The sequence below is a fragment of the Carcharodon carcharias genome, chromosome 33 (assembly GCF_017639515.1).
Source record: "Carcharodon carcharias isolate sCarCar2 chromosome 33, sCarCar2.pri, whole genome shotgun sequence".
NCBI lineage: Eukaryota > Metazoa > Chordata > Chondrichthyes > Lamniformes > Lamnidae > Carcharodon > Carcharodon carcharias.
In genome coordinates this window covers 9,919,298-9,939,645 of record NC_054499.1, presented here as the reverse complement: position 1 = coordinate 9,939,645, position 20,348 = coordinate 9,919,298, and the positions used below count along the sequence as shown (strand labels likewise).

The 20,348-nt window shown below is 50.7% G+C and overlaps 1 protein-coding gene across 1 annotated transcript in view; it reads left to right on the top strand.

The window, feature by feature from the left end:
• Positions 1-2,715, top strand: part of med11 (mediator complex subunit 11) — a 62,809-nt gene extending 60,094 nt beyond the window's left edge. Inside the window, exon 3 of the mRNA XM_041178916.1 lies at positions 1,601-2,715. Within this exon, the coding sequence (XP_041034850.1) occupies positions 1,601-1,741 (141 nt within the window). The 3' untranslated portion in view covers positions 1,742-2,715. The remainder of the gene's footprint in view (positions 1-1,600) is intronic.
• The last annotated feature ends 17,633 nt before the right edge of the window (positions 2,716-20,348 follow it).

Sequence of the window (20,348 nt, the reverse complement as noted above, 5' to 3'; positions counted from 1 at the left end):
TCCCCCTCCCCCATCCCCCTCCCCCCCCCCATTGTTCAAACCTCTCCAACGACCTCCCCTTCCTCCCCAATCCCCGTAACATCCTCCGCACGCCCCCCCACCCCACCCCGGGGGTCTCTCTGCGCCCCTCACCTTTCTGTCCTGCCGGCTGATGTGGTTTTTTTCCCTATAATTTTGCGTCCTTGGTGTAGCACCGACGAGAGACCATTCGGCCCATCCTTTTCCATGCTGACTCTCTGAGAGAGCTACCCACCTTAACACCGCCGCCCCCCCCCCCCGACCCCCTTTTCCTCCACCTCCTGTCCCTTCCCCACGAACTTGCAGATTTCCCTTTGCAGCTACTTACCCGATCCTGCCCCCCGCCTATTGAATCTGACCCCATCCCCCACCCCCTCCCTTTCCAGAGCCCACAACTCGCTGCGTTTACCAACCCCCCCACCCACCCCCCAACCCACCGCCCTCCGGCTCCTTCTCCAAACCCTCTTCAAACTTCCGCCCTGGGGTTATCGCCCCAGTTTACCATCAAAAGCCCCTCACGATTCTGAATGCTCCGATCAAACCCCCCCCGCCCCGCCCCTTCGTCTCCCCTGCTTCGGGGGCCGGGGGGGGGGCGAGGTGGTGGTGGGTAGACAGTCTGGGCTCGCTCTCCCAGAGCAGCCCTGGGGGCGAGGTGGTGGTGGGTAGACAGTCTGGGCTCGCTCTCCCAGAGCAGCCCTGGGGGGGGAGGGGGTGGTGGGTGGTGGGTAGACAGTCTGGGCTCGCTCTCCCAGAGCAGCCCTGGGGGGGGAGGGGGTGGTGGGTGGTGGGTAGACAGTCTGGGCTCGCTCTCCCAGAGCAGCCCTGGGAGCGAGGTGGTGGTGGGTAGACAGTCTGGGCTCGCTCTCCCAGAGCAGCCCTGGGGGGGGAGGGGGTGGTGGGTGGTGGGTAGACAGTCTGGGCTCGCTCTCCCAGAGCAGCCCTGGGAGCGAGGTGGTGGTGGGTAGACAGTCTGGGCTCGCTCTCCCAGAGCAGCCCTGGGGGCGAGGTGGTGGTGGGTAGACAGTCTGGGCTCGCTCTCCCAGATCAGCCCTGGGGGGGAGGTTGGGGGGGGGCGGTGGGGGGTGCTGCTGCTCTGCCGGGTGAGGCTGCCGTTAGACGGAGGCCCCCGCCTGGTGGGGGTAAAAGATGCCAGGGCCTCCCCCACTGGAGGAGGAGCGGAGGGGGGTGCAGTGTGGAAGGGGGGGGGGGGTCTTCACCCCGGTGGCCTGGGGTCAATATTTACCCCTCAACCCACTGTGGCTGAGAAGCAGATGACCTGGTGATTACCGCGTCGCTGCTGGTGGGATCTTGCTGTGCGCGAATGGGGCTGCCGTGCTTCTCACATCGTTTCGGGAGGGGGGGGGGCACTTCCAAAAAAAATAAGCAAAGTTCTTAATGGGGCTGAGAAGGGGTTTGGGATGTCCCAGGGTGGGAAAAGGCACAGTATAAATGCAACTTCTGTCATGTGTTTCCCTGTCTCTCTCTACTCCACCCCCCGCCCCCATCCTCTTCTCTCCTCTCTCTGCTCCCCACCCGCTTCTCTCTCTCTGCCCACCTCACCCCACCCCCCCCCTCCTCCCAGGTCGCTACGGGGCAGCCGCACGAAGGCTCGAGCTATTCCTCCAGGAAGGATGCGCAGATGGCGGTGAACCGAGTGGAGTACACCCACGTGAAAGTCAGAGACCTGGCCAAGACCTGCGACCAGATGCTGGAGCAGCCCTGAACCGTGGTGGGAGGAGCCAACGGGCGCTCGGGGCTGTCGTCTGGTGTTCAAACCACCCCCCCCCCTTTCCCTTTCCCCCCCCACCCTCCCCCCTCCCCGAGCCCGTTGGGCTGGAGGAAGGGTCGCCCTTTGTCATTCCGTGCGACATGGTCTCTGTGCTCCCCTCCGTTGTGACCTCTTGTCCCGTGATTGTCGCTTTGGCCTGTCAGATAACTTTCAGCAGGTATTCCCCTTCAAGCAGGAACCGGCAAAGAATTATTCCCCAGCTCTCTCCTAAAATGACTATTTGGGGTTTCAGCAGAGGAGAAATGTTCCCAGCTAAACAGTGGCCTGGGAGTTTGGGAACACCTGGTGACAGGGAGGAATACGCGGGCTCCTGTTTCAGGCAGGACCCCCATGCTGGCCACACTCCCCAAGGGTCTCGGTCCGAACCCACTGCCCAACCCTTTCAGACCCTGACTGAGGTTTGTGGCAGCCTCCCCTGCCCCCATTCCCCCCCCCGCCACTGGTTGTGGGAGCATTGGCCGGTGAAGGTGCGGGGGTGGGTGGTGGTGAACCGAGAAGGTATAAACCCAGAGGCTGTGTTGCATTTGGGACTCTCTGCTTCCTGTTGCCAGTGGGGTGGGACTATCTTGAGGTGACTCCCCCGTGTCTTTATATCGGCCAGTGAGGTGGGGGGGTGCGTGGAGTTCCTATCCCAGTCCCAGTCCCAAACCCAATCCTAATCCCAGCCCCGATCCCGACCCCAGTTCCGATCCCGATCCCAGAACCAATTCCAGTCCCAATCCCAATGCCAATCCCAATGCCAATCTCAATCTCAATCTCAATCTCAATCCCTATCCCTATCCCTATCCCTATCCCAATTCCAATCACAATCCCAATCCCAATCCCAATCCCAACCCCAACTCCAACAGCAAGAATTTTGGGCCCAAAGGAATGGGCTGTGATTTGGGCTGGAGTGGGAAGGTGGTGGGGGGGGGTGGTGGTGGTGGGATTTGGGGGCGGGGTGAGTGGAATGAGAGTGGGTAAACAGTGGGGGCGGAGGAGGGGGCAGCTTCAACGTTTTTCTAAGCTGGGGGTTGGCTCGGGGTCTGGGAGCTGGTCTCCACAAGAGCTACAAATGTGAAGGCCTTCACCCCAAAAGAGGTTAAACTACCGCTGGATTCTTGTCTCACTGCGCAACGGTTATAAATTGAGGATCACTGCTCTCTCTCTATCTCTCTCTCTATCTCTCTCTGTCTCTCTATCTCTCTAGCTCTCTCTCTCTCTCTATCTCTCTCTCTCTCTCTCTAGCTCTCTCTATCTCTCTCTCTCTCTCTCTCTTTCTCTATCTCTCTAGCTCTCTCTCTCTCTCTATCTCTCTCTCTCTCTCTCTAGCTCTCTCTATCTCTCTCTCTCTCTCTCTCTCTCTTTCTCTATCTCTCTAGCTCTCTCTCTCTATCTCTCCCTTTCCCTACCCAGCTCCCCTTTGCGCTTGTGTAAGGTGGTGGGCCTTTGGGGTGGAGTGGGGGTTTGGGGGAAGAGTGGCGGCTGGGGGAGGGGATTCCGAACTGTAAATCCGATCCTGGAATGTCGTCTTGCCGAACGGGGAATGGGGCGGGAGGGGAATGTTGATATTGTGAGGCTTTCACTCGTGTATTCCTTTCTGTAGTCAGGCGTGTGGTGACGTGTTACACGGATATCTCTGTATTAGTGCTGCTGTTTTGTTAGCTCACTTATTGCCTTGTGTTTGGCTTCTGTATCCGAGGGGCGGGTTTACCCCCCCACCCCCCCAACCACCCTCACCCCCACCTCCCACCCCGACCCTCCTGAAATAAAGAGGATGTAGCATATCTCTCGTTTCTGTCCCTTTTGTATCGTCGGCGATTAGGTTTCAGCCCCGCCACTCCGAAGCAGCTCTTATCAAAGTCACCATTGACATCCTGGGTGAGGGTGATTGAGGTAAACTTTCCCTCCTCGTCCCCCTCGGCCTGTCGGCAGCCTTCAACGCGGTGGACTACACCATCCTCCTCCAACTCCTCTCCACGGCCTGGACAGAGTGGGACTGCCCTCCCCAGGTTCCACTCTCACCTCTCCAGTCTTGGCCAGAAGATCACCAGCGATGGCTTCTCTTCCTGCTTCCATTGACCTTGGTGTCCCCCAAAGATCAAAGCTTTGCCCCCACGCCTCTCCCATTTCTCACCCACACGCCGCCCCCTCGGTTACATTTTCACATGTACAACACCCAGCTCCACCTCACCACCACCTCTCTCCCGAACGTTGCTGAATTATCAGGCTGATTATCTGGATGAGCAGAAATCTCCAATTAAATTTCGGGAAGACTGAAGCCCATTGTTTCCGATCCTCACTCCCAGCTTCATTCCCGAACTATCGGCTCCATCCCTGGTAACAGTCTGAGATCAAGTCAGTCTCTTCGCAACCTTTGCTGTCATGTTTCTCCGTGAGATGAGCCCACGACCTCATATTCCTGCCGTTTGCAGGATTTCCATCTCCGTAATATCGCCAGCCTTCCCGTTTCTCAGCTCACCTCCTGCTGAAACCCTCGCCCACGCCTCCTTTATCTCTAGACTTGACTTCCGATATACCCTCGGCTGGTCTCGCACATTCCAGCCTCTGTAAACTTGAGGTCATCCAAAACTCTGCTGTCCATGTCTAAACTCGCGGCCAAACCCCATCACCCAATCACCCCCTGTGCTCGCTGACCTACATTGGCTCCCGGTCAAGCAACGTCTTGATTTTCAAATTCTCATTCTTGATTTCAAAACCCTCTATGGTCTCATCCCTCCCTATCTCTATAATCTCCTCCAGCCCAACAACCCTCTTTTGTTTATTCCTTCATGGGATGTGGGCTTCGTTGGCTGGGCCAACATTTATTGCCCATCCCTAATTGCCCTTGAGAAGGTGGTAGTGAGCTGCCTTCTTGAACTGCTGCAGTCCATGTGGTGTAGGTACACCCACAGTGCTGTTAGGGAGGGTGTTCCAGGATTTTGGCCCAGCGACAGTGAAGGAACGGCGATATATTTCCAAGTCAGGATGGTGAGTGGCTTGGAGGGGAACTTCCAGGCGGTGGTGTTCCCATGTGTCTGCTGCCCTTGTCCTTCTAGATGATAGTGGCCTGGGTTTGGAAGGTGCTGTCAAAGGAGCCTTGGTGAATTCCTGCATTCTTGTAGATGGTACACACGCTGCTGCCACTGTGCGTCAGTGGTGGAGGGAGTATGTTTGTGGATGGGGTGCCAATCAAGCGGGGCTGCTTTGTCCTGGATGGTGTCAAATTTCTTGAGTGTTGTGGGAGCTGCACTCATCCAGGCAAGTGGAGAATATTCCATCACACTCCTGACTTGTGCCTTGTAGATGGTGGACAGGCCTTGGGGAGTCAGGAGGTGAGTTACTCACCGCAGGATTCCTAGCCTCTGACCTGCTCTTGTAGCCACAGTATTTATATGGCTATTTCAGTTCAGTTTCTTGTCAATGGTAACCCCCAGGATGTTGATTGTGGGGGATTCAGTGATGGTAATGCCATTGAACATCAAGGGGCAATGGTTGGATTCTCTCTTGTTGGAGAAGGTCATTGCCTGACATTTGTGTGGCGCGAATGTTACTTGCCACTTGTCAGCCCAAGCCTGGATATTGTCTGGACTGCTTCAGTATCTGAGGAGTCACGAATGGTGCTGAATATTGTGTAGTCATCAGCAAACATCCTCACTTCTGACCTTATGATGGAAGGAAGGTCATTGATGAAGCAGCTGAAGATGGTTGGGCCGAGGACACTACCCTGAGGAACTCCTGCAGTGATGTCCTGGAGCCAAGACGCCTGAACTCCAACAACAACAACCATCTTCCTTTGTGCTAGGTATGACTCCAGCAATGGAGGGTTTTCCCCCTGATTCCCACTGACCCCAGTTTTGCTAGGGCTCCTTGATGCCACACTCGGTCAAATGCTGCCTTGATGTCAAGGGCAGTCACTCTCGCCTCACCTCAGAAGTTCAGCTCTATTGTCTATGTCTGAACCCAAGGCTGTAATGGGGTCAGGAGGTCATTCCCAATCATGATTGCTCCACCATCAGTGGCCGGGCCTTCAGCTGCTTCGGCCCCAAGCTCTGGAATTCCCTCCCTAAACCTCTCCGCCTCTCTCCCTCGCTTCCCTCCTTTTAAGAGAGTTATTGAAACCTACCCCTTTGACCAAACTTTTGATCATCTGCCCTAATATCTCCTCCATGTGGCTCAGTGCCATACTTTGTTTTATAATGCTCCTGTGAAACGCCCTGGGATATTTCATCATGCTAAAGGTGCTATAAAAATATAAGTCGTTGTTGTTTCTATCATATTCCCTCCTGTCAAGCGATCAACATACTTTCTTAATCACAGTGCTTTATGTCACCCCCCACCCTCAATCTCTGAGGACCCCGTCTCTACTTAACGCCAGTCAACCAGTTAAAGGCATCGCCCATTACTGTGCCAGTCCACACAACTCGGGCAGGTGGAAAGTTCCCTCCCTGCTCGTGCCCTGTTTTCATTCGTTCTTCGAATGTGGGCGTCACTGGCAGAGCCAACATTTATTACCCACCTCCAACTGCCCCTTGAGAAGGTGGGGGGCTGAGCCGCTGCTGTCTGAGTGGTGGAGGTGCACCCACGATGTGCGATGTAGATGCCACTTGGATCACACCGTGTCCAGTAGGGCATTGGCCAGGCCACGCCTGGGGTATTGTGAAAGGTTTTGGTCTCTTTACCTAAAGAACATTTATATTTGCCTTAGAGGGGAAGCAATGAATGTTCGCTAGATTGACTCCTGGGATGAGGGGGATTGTGATATGAGGTGAGACTGAATAAAATAGGCCTATGTTTCATGGAGTTTAGAAGAATGAGAGGTGACCTCACTGAAATGTATAACATTCTTAAGGGGCTTAAAAGGGTAAATGGTGAGAAATGTTACCCCTGACAGGGGAATCTAGTACACAAGGGCACAGCCTCTGGATAAGGGATCAGCCACTTTGGAATGAGATGAGGAGAGATTTCTTCGCTCAGAGGGTTGTGAATCTTTGATATTCTCCACCTCAGCGAACTGTGGATGCTCAGTCATTGAGTTTATTCAGACTGAGAGCGATCAGATTTTAGGCAGCAAGGGAATTAAGGGATGTGGGCAGAGTGTGGGATTGTGGAGTTGAGGTCGATCAGCCGTGAACTTATTGAATGGAGGAGCAGACTCAGAGCAAAATGGCCTCCTTATGCTATCTTATATAGTGGATAGTGCTGCGTATCATTCAAGGAAAGTGGAGGTAAGGTAGCACTTTGACTACTGGTGATGCACACTGTACCTAACCCCGTGCTGTACTTGCCCTGGGAATGTTTGATGGGGACAGTGTAGAGAGAGCTTTACTCTGTATCTAACCCCGTGCTGTACCTGTCCTGGGAGTGTTTGATGGGGACAGTGTAGAGGAAGCTTTACTCTGTATCTAACCCCGTGCTGTACCTGTCCTGGGAGTGTTTGATGGGGACAGTGTAGAGGGAGCTTTACTCTGTATCTAACCCCGTGCTGTACCTGTCCTGGGAGTGTTTGATGGGGACAGTGTAGAGGGAGATTTACTCTGTATCTAACCCCGTGCTGTACCTGTCCTGGGAGTGTTTGATGGGGACAGTGTAGAGGGAGCTTTACTCTGTATCTAACCTGTGCTGTACCTGTCCTGGGAGTGTTTGATGGAACAGACACCAGTCAAATTTTTAGAACAAGTGCCAGCTGGGTGAGATTACTCTATTTGATCATTTCAACTTTCACATGAAATACACAAAATGGGGAACTCGGTGTCTGTAAATTATCTTGAAGGGTTTTTTCCTGAATATCACCTTGTTAACTGATCCTATTTAAGATTGCTTAATGGCTTGCAACAGTTTTCAAGAATGATGATTGCAGAACATGAATTTGTACACGGGTGCACACCAAAGGGATCGCAAAAAAGTCATCAACAAGTCGCTTGTGATGCTTGAATCTTTTATTAAGCTTGCAAGGTGCAACTACATTGCTCCCCCATTGATACAGCAACCAACTGGAGTCCAGCTTCACTCAACCCAAATCCAATTGACACCCTTGGAATTCAACTCAACTCACCCCAGGGAATGGCAACTGATTTTAACTCAATTCATGGGTTCAACTCTAACCGCCAACTGAGCCCATCCCAACCCATCGGATATAATCAACCCAACATGTACTGGCAAAGGAAATAGTCCAGGTCCACAACTCCAAGTTGCTTTCCTTGTCCGAAACTTAAGAAGACAACTTTTGAAGGGTAAATTAAAGTCCTGATGAACTCTTCATCAATGTTCCTGACATCCAATTTTCATCTTCACTGTGGAAGTGAAAAAGAAAATTGAAAATGGTTTATAATAAGAGCTTCCTCAGCTCTTCACAATGACCTTCACTGGGAGGTTCCCTCACAATTTCACATTTTGATTGAAAGTGTGTTAGTTTCTTTCGGTTATGCAACGATAATAATTACTTTCAATGGGCACCAATACCATCCTTCATTCTGAAATGATTTCAAGATGTTTTGTATGAAAAGTCAGATCAGGTCACTCCAAGATCTCTCCAGACTCTGAGATGCGTGAGGAAATGCAAACCTAATTGTCTCCGCTAATTATGGTTGGAAAGGGTCATCTCAATTTTAATCTAAATATATTTTAACTAATGCATTAATCAGGGAGGGCAAATCTCCAGATCAGGATGTTACTTCACAGATAACAATCATTCTCCAAGGATCTCCAGTCAGAGAACCAGTAAGACCTCTCTCCCGACGGGAGGCATCATTTGTGGTTCTTGCAACACTCGCCAACAAACAGGGTGGTTCGCTCTGGTGTTACCGGAGCCTTTGTTGTCCTCGGTGTTAGTGATCCAACAGTGAAGGGATGTCCCTTTTTAAGCAGCTACTGATTGCACACGAAGCAGATCATGAGCAGAAGTGACAATTGCGTCCGTTAGGGATCCGATCCTAAAAAGTGGGAAAGAAATAAGAACGTACTTCCCTGATAGAAATCAGCCTTGAAGAGAATTATAGAATGGCTACAACACAGGCCTTTTGACCTGCCGTGTCCAGACCCGCTTTCGGGAGAGCAACTCAGCCAGTCCCATTCCTCCGCCTTTTTCCCATAACCCTTCAATTCTTTTACCCTCGAGACCTTATCCAATTCCCTTTTGAAAGCCCCAATTGGTTCCCTGTTATTAATTCCCCAACCTCATTCTCCAAGGGGCCCATGTTCACTTTGGCCTCTCTCTTCCTTTTTATACATTTAAAGAAGCTCTCACTGTCTGTTTTTATATTACTTGCTAGTTTACCCTCAAAGTTTATTTTCTCCCACTTTATTGTTTTTGTGGTCATCTTTTGTTGGCTTTTAAAACTTTCCCAATCCCCTGGCTTGCCACTAATCTTTGCCATGTTGTATGTTTTTTCTTTCAATTTGATACTATCCTTAACTTGCTTGGTTAACCATGGTTGGCTTATCCCCTTCCTTGAATCCTTCTTCCTCACTGGGATCTTTGTTGTGAGTCATGAACTATTTTCTTAAACATCTGCCATTGTTCATCCACCATCTTTTCTGCTAAACTCCTTTCCCAGTCCACCCCAGCCAATTCTGCCCTCATTCCTTTGTAGCTACCCTTATTTAACCTTAGCATAGTTGTTTCTGACCCAAGTTTCTCACTCTCAAACAGAATGTTAAATGCTATCATGTTATGGTCACTGTTTCCTAGGGGATCTTTTACTCTGGGATCATTTATTAGACCTGTCTCATTACGCATTATCAGATCCAAAATAGCCTGATCCATGGTTGTATCCACAACATATTGTCCTAGGAAACTGTCCCCAATGCACTCTACAAATTCTTGCTCGTGGCTAGCTCTGCCAATTTGATTTTCCCAATCGACATGAAGGTTAAAGTCACCCATGACTAATTATCTTTTTTACACGCTCTCATTATCTCCTGATTTATTCTCTGTTTAGGGGGCCTTTAGACTACTCCCACCAATGTCGTCTTCCCCTTGTTATTTCTTACCTCCACCCACATGAATTCTACATCATCCAGTCAAAGATCATTTCTTGCTACCGTGGTTATTCCATCCTGTACTAACAAAGCTACCCCACCACCCTTTCCTTCCTGCCAGTCCTTTCATAAAGTCACATCCCCCTGAATATTTAGTTCCCAGCTTTGATCTCCTTGTAACCATGTCTCCATAATGGCAATAAGGTCATACCCATTAACCTCTATTTCTATCGTTAATTCATTTATTTTATTCCGAATACTACATGCATTTAAGTAAAGAGCCATTAATTTTGCCTTTTTACTATTTTTTCCCACCTCTGACCCAATTTGCTCCTGTCCTTTTACACCCTGTCCCTTCCTGTCACACTCTGGGTATCTATACCTAAATAGCTGCTCTGCAAGGCTGCCATATGGTTTTGATTTATAAACCTATGTATCCCCTCTCCAGAACCCCCTCCCCCTCGTGCCCCCCCACCCCCCCCCCAAACTCTATTTAGTTTAAAGCCCTCTCTACAGCCCCAGTTATTAGATTCGCCAGGACGTCCCACTATTGGTGCCAATACCCCATGAACTGAAACCCATTCCTCCCACACCAATCTCTCTGCCATGCATTTACCCTATGCCAGTTTGCCCCTGACTCAGGTGGTAATCCTGAGATTATTATCTTGGTGGTTATTTTCAATTTAGCTCGAAACTGTTCAAATTCTTTCAGCAGAACCTCCTTTCTAGTCTTATCAATGTCATTGGTATGAACATGGACGACAACAACTGGATCCCTCCCCTCCCACTCCAAGTTCCTCTCCAGCCCTGAGGAGATGTCCTTAACCCTGGCACCGGGCAGGCATCACAGCCTTCGGGATTCACACACACGGCTGCAGAGAACAGTGTCTATCCCCCTAATTATACAGGCCCCTCCCACTACTATGTTCCTATTTCCTCCCCCCACTTGAATGGCTCCCTGTACCATAGTGCCATGGTCAGTTCACTCATCCTCCTGCAGTCCCCGCTGTCATCCAGCAAGAACTTGAAGTTGGACAATTGCAGGGGCTGAGGCTCCTTAAAGGCTACCCCCTGGAACCCCTACCTGCCTCACCTATATTCACACCCTCCTGTCCCTGATCACAGGCCAAACTCCTAAGCTCCCTCTTAATTACCTAATGACCGCCTCCTGGAGCAAAGTGTCCAGTTAACTTCCCCCACCCCCCTCCCTGATGTGGCACAATGTCTGCTGCTCGGACTCCAGCTCCTCGACCTGGATCTGAAGTCCCTCGAGCTGCAAACACTTATTGCAGTTGTGGTCGCTCTGGATCAGCTTGGTGTCCAGCAGCTCCCACATGCTGCAGCAGTAACACATCACCCGTCCTGCCATCACTATTGTATTTAATTTAATTTATTAACTAATTACTCTAGTATCACTGCTCTTTACACTTTATTGCAATTAATTTTTATATCAGTATCAATCTTATACTTAAAAAGCTATTTTTAAGAAAAAAGGAGAAAATAAAGACTAGAGACCTAAACGCAAGCTAAATACCTTACTTCTACTTTTACATTAAAGACTAGAAATACTCACTAATCCTACTCACCAATCAGCTGCTTCCCCTGCATTCGTGTCACATTGTGGTTCGTGACGTCACTCCGCCACTGATCTCACTGCAGGTAGGCCTCTCGATCCACGCCTTTTATTCTCTTCCGCTCACATCCTGAATAGAATAAACCCTAATCACTTACCAGATACTCACCAATTCACCAGCTTCTTCTCCTGCAGCAGAGCAAGGAGCAATCCCTGGAGGCTGAGATAGTTTAGGCAAAAGCAACCCACACCTCTTTCCCTTCCTCCGCTTAACACCCTGATGCGCTCAACTCCGGCACTCCATCGTAAGTCGCACTCCCTGATGCGCTCAACTCCGGCACTCCATCGTAAGTCGCACTCCCTGATGCACTCAACTCCGGCACTCCATTGTAAGTCGCACTCCCTGACGTGCTCAACTCCAGCACTCCATCGTAAGTCGCACTCCCTGATGCACTCAACTCCGGCACTCCATCGTAAGTCGCACTCCCTGACGCGCTCAACCCCGGCACTCCATCGTAAGTCGCACTCCCTGTAGTGCTCAACTCTGGCATTCCATCGTAAGTCACACTCCCTGTAGTGCTCGACTCTGGCACTCCATCGTAAGTCGCACTCCCTGACGTGCTCAACCCCGGCACTCCCTGTAGAGCTCAACTCCAGCACTCCATCGTAAGTCGCACTCCCTGATGCGCTCAACCCCGGCACTCCCTGTAGAGCTCAACTCCAGCACTCCATCGTAAGTCGCACTCCCTGACGCGCTCAACTCCAGCACTCAGTCGTAAGTCGTACGCCCTGACGCGCTCAACTCCAGCACTCCATCGTAAGTCGCACTCCCTGACGCGCTCAACTCCAGCACTCCATCGTAAGTCGCACTCCCTGACGCGCTCAACTCCAGCACTCCACCGTAAGTCGCACTCACGTGCTAAGCCGCATTGAGTCGGCTACTTATTTATGCTCTTAACACAAAAGGCCTATCTGGGTGATTTACTGAGAATGCAGTTTCTGCAGGTTCTTATTTAAGCCTGCTCTTTCACTGGAACCCATGGAAAAAGCCCTGCTTAAGGATGGCCACTGCAGGATTTAAACTGTAGCTTTCAGTTTAATGCCAACTACAGGCTACAACATAAATTAGATTTGTACAAAATAAAAATAAAGATTTAGGACTCTTACCCAACAATGCACGCGCTCAGTCATAATAATCATCATCTGTGGAACAAACAGATGAACACTGCAGAAGATGAGTTGGGAATCTACACTTCAAGATAATCTGTTCAACAACTGCTGCACTCAGCATTGCACAGATTACGGGTTGTTGTTGCTCTTTCAAGAAGTAAGTTGACATGACCCTTCATGCTCATTGTATTTCAAATTATTCATCTCTCCTCCCTCCACAGGTGAAAATCTAACCCTTGCGCCAAAGCAGGGAGTGAATTGCCTATTTACCCTTTGTTCCCAAGTTGGATAAATTTACCCAACGGTCTGGTTAATGACCACATCACAGGGCAGGTCAGACTTGAGTGACTCGGAAAGTCCTTGAACTGGTTGAATTGGATGGATCACCCTCATCCAGCCGTTGAAGTGTTCAACAGGTAACTTGACATATTTGGCGAGCGCCACTGGATAGAATCATCACGTTCACGCGAAAAAAACTCCCTGCGACTGGACAACCTCGGGCAGTGGCGTTAATGACTCTTGCCCATTTTGCCCAGTGTCTTTATTGTTGATTGAACACACGAGAAGCCTCCAGGGGTTTTCCACTGTCATGTGATTTAAGTACAGCTGTTACCCTTCCCATGTTAATGGAATCACAGAGTGAAAGGGCAGATTTTGGGGAATCCTTGTCCAGAAGCTCAAATGAGTTGTTTTCACATTTGAATGTTTGACTCCAGTCTGGCTTATGGCAATGTGAACACCCTCTGTGAGTGCATTGCTGTCATGGAGATACAATGGAGGCCCTAATAGTCACTCAATCACAGGGAGATGATGATGCAGTGAGGACACTCCATAAATCTTCACATGGTCTCTGCGAATGTCTGACTTCTGTCTGGCCGAGGGCAGCTCGCTTGCGTTCCATGATCAGGGTCATATTATAGAGAAACAGCCATGAAACTTTAGAAGTATCTGATGCTTTGTCTGCCTTCAGCACCTGAGCCCTTCAGGAGCTGGAGAACAGCATCAGTGGTCACAGATGCTGAAGAGATGGGTCCAGCCTCACTTTACAGACACTGAGAGCACATTGAGAGAATGGGAGAACTCTGTGACCCTGTCCACTACATTCTGGCAGCAATGACCAGCACCACCGAGGTGCAGACATCAGTAATGTTTCCAGGGAGTGTGAGGCTGGACCATCACTGTGGTCTGAAGGCTGCACAGACACAGGGAAGAGGCCCTGGACTGAGACACCTGCCTTTATCTTGTGCAGAAAGGTTTCACATCTGAGTGACAAGAACACTGCTCATCAGAACAAGGAGCCACAGGCAGGGAGACATTCTTGGGAGTTTATTGACAATAGTGAACATTATGCACAAGTGATCAACACCTGTGTCCAGGCTGTGTAACTAATTCCCCTTAAGCTTCCTAATCCTGCCGCTACGTCTTGGTGCTCCCCAGACATCCACAGTGGAGGTGGAGACAGCCTGCTGACTGTGAAGCCCTGTCTGTGATGACCCTGGCGGGAGTCCTCTGGAGGGCTGAGACTTGGAGGGCCTCGGACTGCTTTCAGGGTCCTGCTGTGTGGCAGTGACTCCCTCCTCGGCCTGTGGAGCTGGAGCTACGGAGGTCACAGGAACAGGCAGTCGATGGGCCGGACACTCCTGGAGACCCCTGGGTGGGTGGGCTCGGAGTGTGCTCCTGCTGATCCTCCTCCCTATGGGTGCCCGAGGGCCCCAGGCTGACTCCATGTGGAGCAGGGGTGGCTGGAGTGAGACCGAGCTGCCCAGCACCCCTCTCACGTACACACTGTTGGAGGCCAACAATGGTATCAGTGATGGAGTTCAGCCCGCGCAGCAGGGCAGGAGTGATGTCCTGGACCAAGGTCTCCATGGTGACTGCCACCCTGCCAGTGTTGACCTCGATGCGTTGGCAATGTCGGCGCTATCACCTCAGTCTGAAGACGGAGACTCCTCCATCGTGCCTTGCAATCTGAGGAGTGCAGCAGACATCCTTTCCTGATGCTCCCCAGCTTGCCTGTGCAGCTCCAGCAACTGTGACATGAGCGAGTCCAGAGGTTCCTCATTTGATCCGGACTCAGCAACGTTCTGGCCTCCAGCAGTCCTCCGAGTGCTGGGGACCTGGGAAGTCCCTGCCTCCGTCTGCTGTGGATCAGAAAGTGAGATGTGCTCAGCAGATTGTGCTCACCAGGAGCTACTCTAAAGCCAGGTCCCACCGAGGTGTGTGTCTCTGCGCTGGTGGAGGGTCTGGGTGAGGCTGTGATGGGACTTCAGGGAGGGGGCCTCCAGATTCCACTCCAGAGGTTTCTTCGGGGTTCTGCCACCGGTCTGTAACCTCTCCCTCTTGTTGTGTGCCAGCTTGTCCTGCATGGATACATATGGAGAGGGTGTAAACAGGACACCTGCCGGGCCAGATGATAAGTATGCCCGACCTGTGTGGGTGGTGAATGGTCCCATGGACAGGGTGAGGACAATGTCAGTAAGTGTGAGAGAGTGAATGGTGATGTCACTTAAACTGGCAGTGGGTGAGGGCCCTGTGGGTGTGTGATGGGTTTGTGAGTGTGTGAGTTGTGAGTGATGAGTAGAGTGACTTACCCTGGCGGAACGGAGGAGATCATTCATCCTCTTGCGGCACTGGGTGGCTGTTCTCTTCTGAAGGGGGTTTGCGCTGACCACTGCTGACCACCGCCTCCCAAGCTGGATTGGTCACATTGCTGCCCATCCTGTGGCCAGAGCGGGGGATGCAGGACATCCTGGTCAGACCCCCACATCCACAGTCGCTCGAGGGAGCCGTCGTTGAAGCAGGGGGTGGGGTCTGCAGTCTTATTTCCATTGCTGGCCATGTCTCCCGGGCAGTGGGTGGTGAACTGGTGGCGATGAGCAGTGCGCTAGTGGCTGCCTTTTAAAGATGGTCTCCGGCGTGATGGGATGGCGGGGTGATGGTGAGAGGGCGGATGAGACCCAGCCCGCTCTGGAAATGGTGTGTTTCCTGGGAGCATGTAAATAATGAGGTGGGTTTGGGACGATACAGAGTGAAATCCCACCATCGCGCCCAGCGGCTAAAATATCATTTTATCCGCCCACAACTGCACTTAGTGCAAACCTGGGAAAATTCCGCCCTTTGTCTCTCTCAGGAGGGTTTCCAATTTTCACCTTCGAAGATCTTGCCTTTCAAATTCTCTCCCAAAGTCGCTCCAACTTGCACGGCTTCAGCGACGACTCAGGTTTCAAGCTCACCTTCCCCGAGCGGCTGTTCCCCTAGATGTCTGGAGTACACACTCAAGCACCAGCTCACAGGCACAATTTCAGATCTTAGGCCACATCCCAGCTGAACACCACGGCTGCAAAGGGTTAACTTCCCCTCAGCGGCCCACAGCATAGGCTCTCCGAACCTCGGCTGCCTCTTGGGTCTTCAGGGCTTCTTCTGAACCCACTTCACTTAAATATCTGCTCCCCGCTGCCCTTTTTGCAACTGGAGCCTGTTTCTCTACATCACTCGTTTTCTTAACTGGGAGCTGTATCTGTCCCGTGTATTTGCCCCTTATCTGGGACACTTGCTGGGACCTCTCCCTGTCTCCCCTCCCTGGGACACTAGCTGGCTTTGGCACTCTGCACCTGGTCACCTGACCTGGATTTTCATGCCCTTCTCCTTATCTTTCCCTCTGCGCAGGTCTACACGGCCTGAAGGACATAAACCTGCCACACTGCACATGGGCAGCCGGCTCCCGGCCTGGGCATGTGCAGAACGTCGCTGGATCTCTCTGATCCACCAATCACAGCACCTCCTTCTTCCTGCTCGCTCTCTCTGATCCACCAATCACAACGCCTCCTCCTTCCCGCTCACTCCCTCTGATCCACCAATCGCAGGGCCACCTTCTTCCCGCTCACTCTCTCTGATCCACCAATCACAGGGCCAGTTTCTTCCCGCTCGCTCTCTCTGATCCACCAATCACAGGGCCTGTTTCTTCCCGCTCATCCCTCTGATCCACCAATCGCAGGGCCTGTTTCTTCTCGCTCACTCTCTCTGATCCACCAATCACGGGGCCTGTTTCTTCCTGCTCACTCTCTCTGATTCACCAATTACAGGGCCTGTTTCTTCCCGCTAGCTCTCTCTGATCCACCAATCGGAGGGCCTCTTTCTTTTTCCGCTCATGCGTTTGCCATTGACGGTTTTTATTTTGAGGCAGATCTCGCTCTGGCCTCTCGACCCCCTTCACTGACCCTCCGCCCCGCTTCGATTGGAGAAAGTTGGGGTTGGGGAAGAGGGAAGATGTCGCTTCCTCATCAAACAATCAAAAATGATTCACAAAATAACCACAAGCCGCATGAGGGGAACAAACCCTTTACACAGCGAGTGGTTAGTTTCGGCTATGCACTGCCTGATTCTGGAGGCAGATTCATAGAAAGATAGACATAGAAACATAAAAACTAGGAGCAGGAGTAGGCCATTCAGCCCTTCCAGCCTGCTCCGTCATTCATTATGATCATGGCTGATCATCCAACTCAATAGGCTGCTCCCGCTTTCTCCCCATACCCTTTGATCCCTTTCGCCCCAAGAGCTATATCTAATTCCTTCTCGAAAACATACAATGTTTAGGCCTCAACTACTTTCTGTGGTTCACCATTCTCTGGGTGAATAAATTTCTCCTCATCTCAGTCCTAAATGGTCTACCCCGTATCCTCAGACTGTGACCCCTGGTTCTGGACTCCCCCACCATCGGCAACATCCTTCCTGCATCTACCCTGCCTAGTCCTGTTAGAATTTTATAGGTTTCTATGAGATCCCCCCTCATTCTTCTGAGCTCTGGTGAATATAATCCAACTTGAATCAATCTCTCCTCATATATCAGTCCCGCCATCCCAGGAATCAGTCTGGTAAACCTTCGCTGCACTCCCTCTATAGCAAGAACATCCATCCTCAGATAAGGAGACCAAAACACAATATTCCAGGTGTGGTCTCACCAAGGCCCTGTACAATTGCAGCAAGACAGCCCTGTTCCTTTACCCAAATCCTCTCGCTATGAAGGTCAACATACCATTTGCCTTCTTTACCGCCTGCTGGACCTGCATGCTTACCTTCAGCGACTGGTGTACAAGGACACCCAGGTCTCGTTGCACATTCCCCTCTCTCAATTTAATAATCTGCCTTCCTGTTTTTGCTACCAAAATGGATAACCTCACACTTATCCACATTATACTGCATCTGCCATGCATTTGCCCGCTCACTCAGCTTGTCCAAATCACACTGAAGCATCTCTGCATCCTCCTCACAGCTCACCCTCCAACCCAGCTTTGTGTCATCTGCAAATTTGGAGATATTACATTTAATCCCCTCATCTAAATCATTAATATATATTGTGATTACCTGGGGTCCCAGCACCGATCCCTGCGGTACCCCACTAGTCACTGCCTGCCATTCGGAAAAAGACCCATTTATTCCTACTCTTTGTTTCCTGTCTGCCAACCAGTTTTCTATCCGTCTCAATACACTAACCCCAAATCCCATGCGCTTTAATTTTACACGCTAACCTCTTATGTGGGACTTTTTCGAAAGCCTTCTGAAAGTCCAAATAAACTACATCCACTGGCACCCCCCTCATCAACTCTACTTGTTACATCCTCGAAAAATTCCAGTAGATTTGTCAAGCATGATTTCCCTTTCGTAAATCGATGCCGCCTCTGTCCGATTCTGCCACTGTTTTCCAAGTACTCAACTATTAAATCTTTTATAATGGACTCTAGAATTTTCCCCACTACTGATGTCAGGCTGACTGGTCTATAATTCCCTGTTTTCTCTCTACCTCCCTTTTTAAATAGTGGGGTTACAGTAGCTACCCTCTAATCTGTAAGAACTGTTCCAGAGTCTATAGAATCTCGGAAGATAACCACCAATGCATCCACTATCCACAATGGCTACCTTTTCAAAAGGAAATTAGATCATTCTCTGAAGTGAAAGAAAATTGTGGGGCACTGGGGGAAGTGGTGCGAGCTCTCCTGCAGATAGACGGTGCAGTCATGATGGACACAGTGTCCTCCTCCTGCGCTGTGACCATCCTATGATTCAGCTGAGTAAACCTTCTCTAAACTGCTTCCAAGGCAATTATATCCCTCCTTCAGGAAGGAGACCATAACTGAACACAGTACTCCAGGCGTGGTCTCACCTACAGCCCTGTACAGTTGTAGCAAGACTTCCCTACTTTTATACTCCATCCCCCTTTGCAATAAAGGCCAGTGCCCCATTTGCCTCCCGAATATACACTACCTGCATTGCTGACTTTCATGCACAAGGGCACCCAGATCTTGCAGGTGGATGGTGTTCCCATCTATCGGCTGCCCTTGTCCTTCTAGATAGGAGGGGTTGTGGGTTTGGAAGGTGCTGTTGAAGAAGCCTTGGTGAATTCCTTAAGTGCATCTTGTAGATGGTACACAATGCTGCTGCTGTGCATCGGTGGAGGAGGGAGTGTGGATGGGGTGCCAATCAAGCGGGCTGCTTTGTCCTGGACTATGTCATGCTTCTTGAGTGTTGAGGGAGCTGCACTCATCCAGGCAAGTGGTAAGAGTATTCCATCACATTCCTGACTTGTGCCTTGTAGATTGTGGACAGGCTTTGGGACTCAGGAGGTGAGTTACTTGCTACAGGAATCCTAGCCTCTGACCTGCTCTTGTAGCTACAGTGCTTATGGCTAGTCTGGTTCAGTTTCCCAGTAATAATAACCCCCAGGATGTTGATAGTGGGGGATTCAGTGATCGTAATGCCATTGAATATCAAGGGGTTAGATTCTCTCATGTTGGAGATGTTCATTGCCTAGCACTTGTGTGGTGCCACGTTCCAGCCAAGCCTGAATATTGTCTGAATATTGTTGTGTTTGGACATGGACTGCTTCAGTAGCTGAGGAACTGCAAAGGTGCTGAACATTGTGCAATCATCAGCAAACAGACCCGACTCTGGCCTTATAATGGAAGGAAGGTTATTGATGAAGCTGCTGAAGATAGTTGGACCTAGGACACTACACTCAGGAACTCCTGCAGTGATGTTCTGGAGCTGAGTTGACTGACTTCCAACCACCACAACCATCTTCCTTTGTGCTAGGTATGACTCCAAGCAGCAGAGAGTTTTCCCCATGATTCCCACTGACTCTAGTTTTGCTTGGGCTACTTGATGCCACACTCGGTCAAATGCTGCCTTGATGTCAAGGGCAGTCACTCTCGCCTCACCTCCGGAGTTCAGCTCTTTTGTTCATGTTTGAACCAAGGCTGTAATGGGGTCAGAAGTTGAGTGACTCTGGAAGAACTCGAACTGAGTGTCAGTGAGTAGTTACTTGCTAAGCAAGTGCCGCTTGATAGCACTATTGATGACCCCTTCCATCACTTTCCTGATAACAGAGTAAACTGATGGGCTGGTGATTAGCTGGGTTGAATTTGTCCTGCTTTTTGTGTACGGGACACACCTGGGCAATTTTCCACATAGCCGGCTAGATGCCAGTGTTGTAGCTGTACTGGAACAGCTTGGCTAGGGGCCCGGCAAGCTGTGGAGCACTTCAGTTCAGTCTTCAGTGCTATTGTCGAATATTGTCAGGGCCCATAGCCTTTACAGTATCCAGTGCCTATGGCAGGTTCTTGATATCACATGGAGTGAATCGAATTGGCTGAAGACTGGCATCTGTGATGCTGGGTACCTCCGGAGGAGGCCGAGATGGATCATCCATTCGGCACTTCTGGCTGAAGATTGTGGCAAATGCTTCAGCCTTATCTTTTGCACTAATGTGCTGGGCTCCCTCATCATTGAGGATGGGGATATTTATGGAGCTGCCTCTTCCAGTGAATTGTTCTGTTGTCCACCACC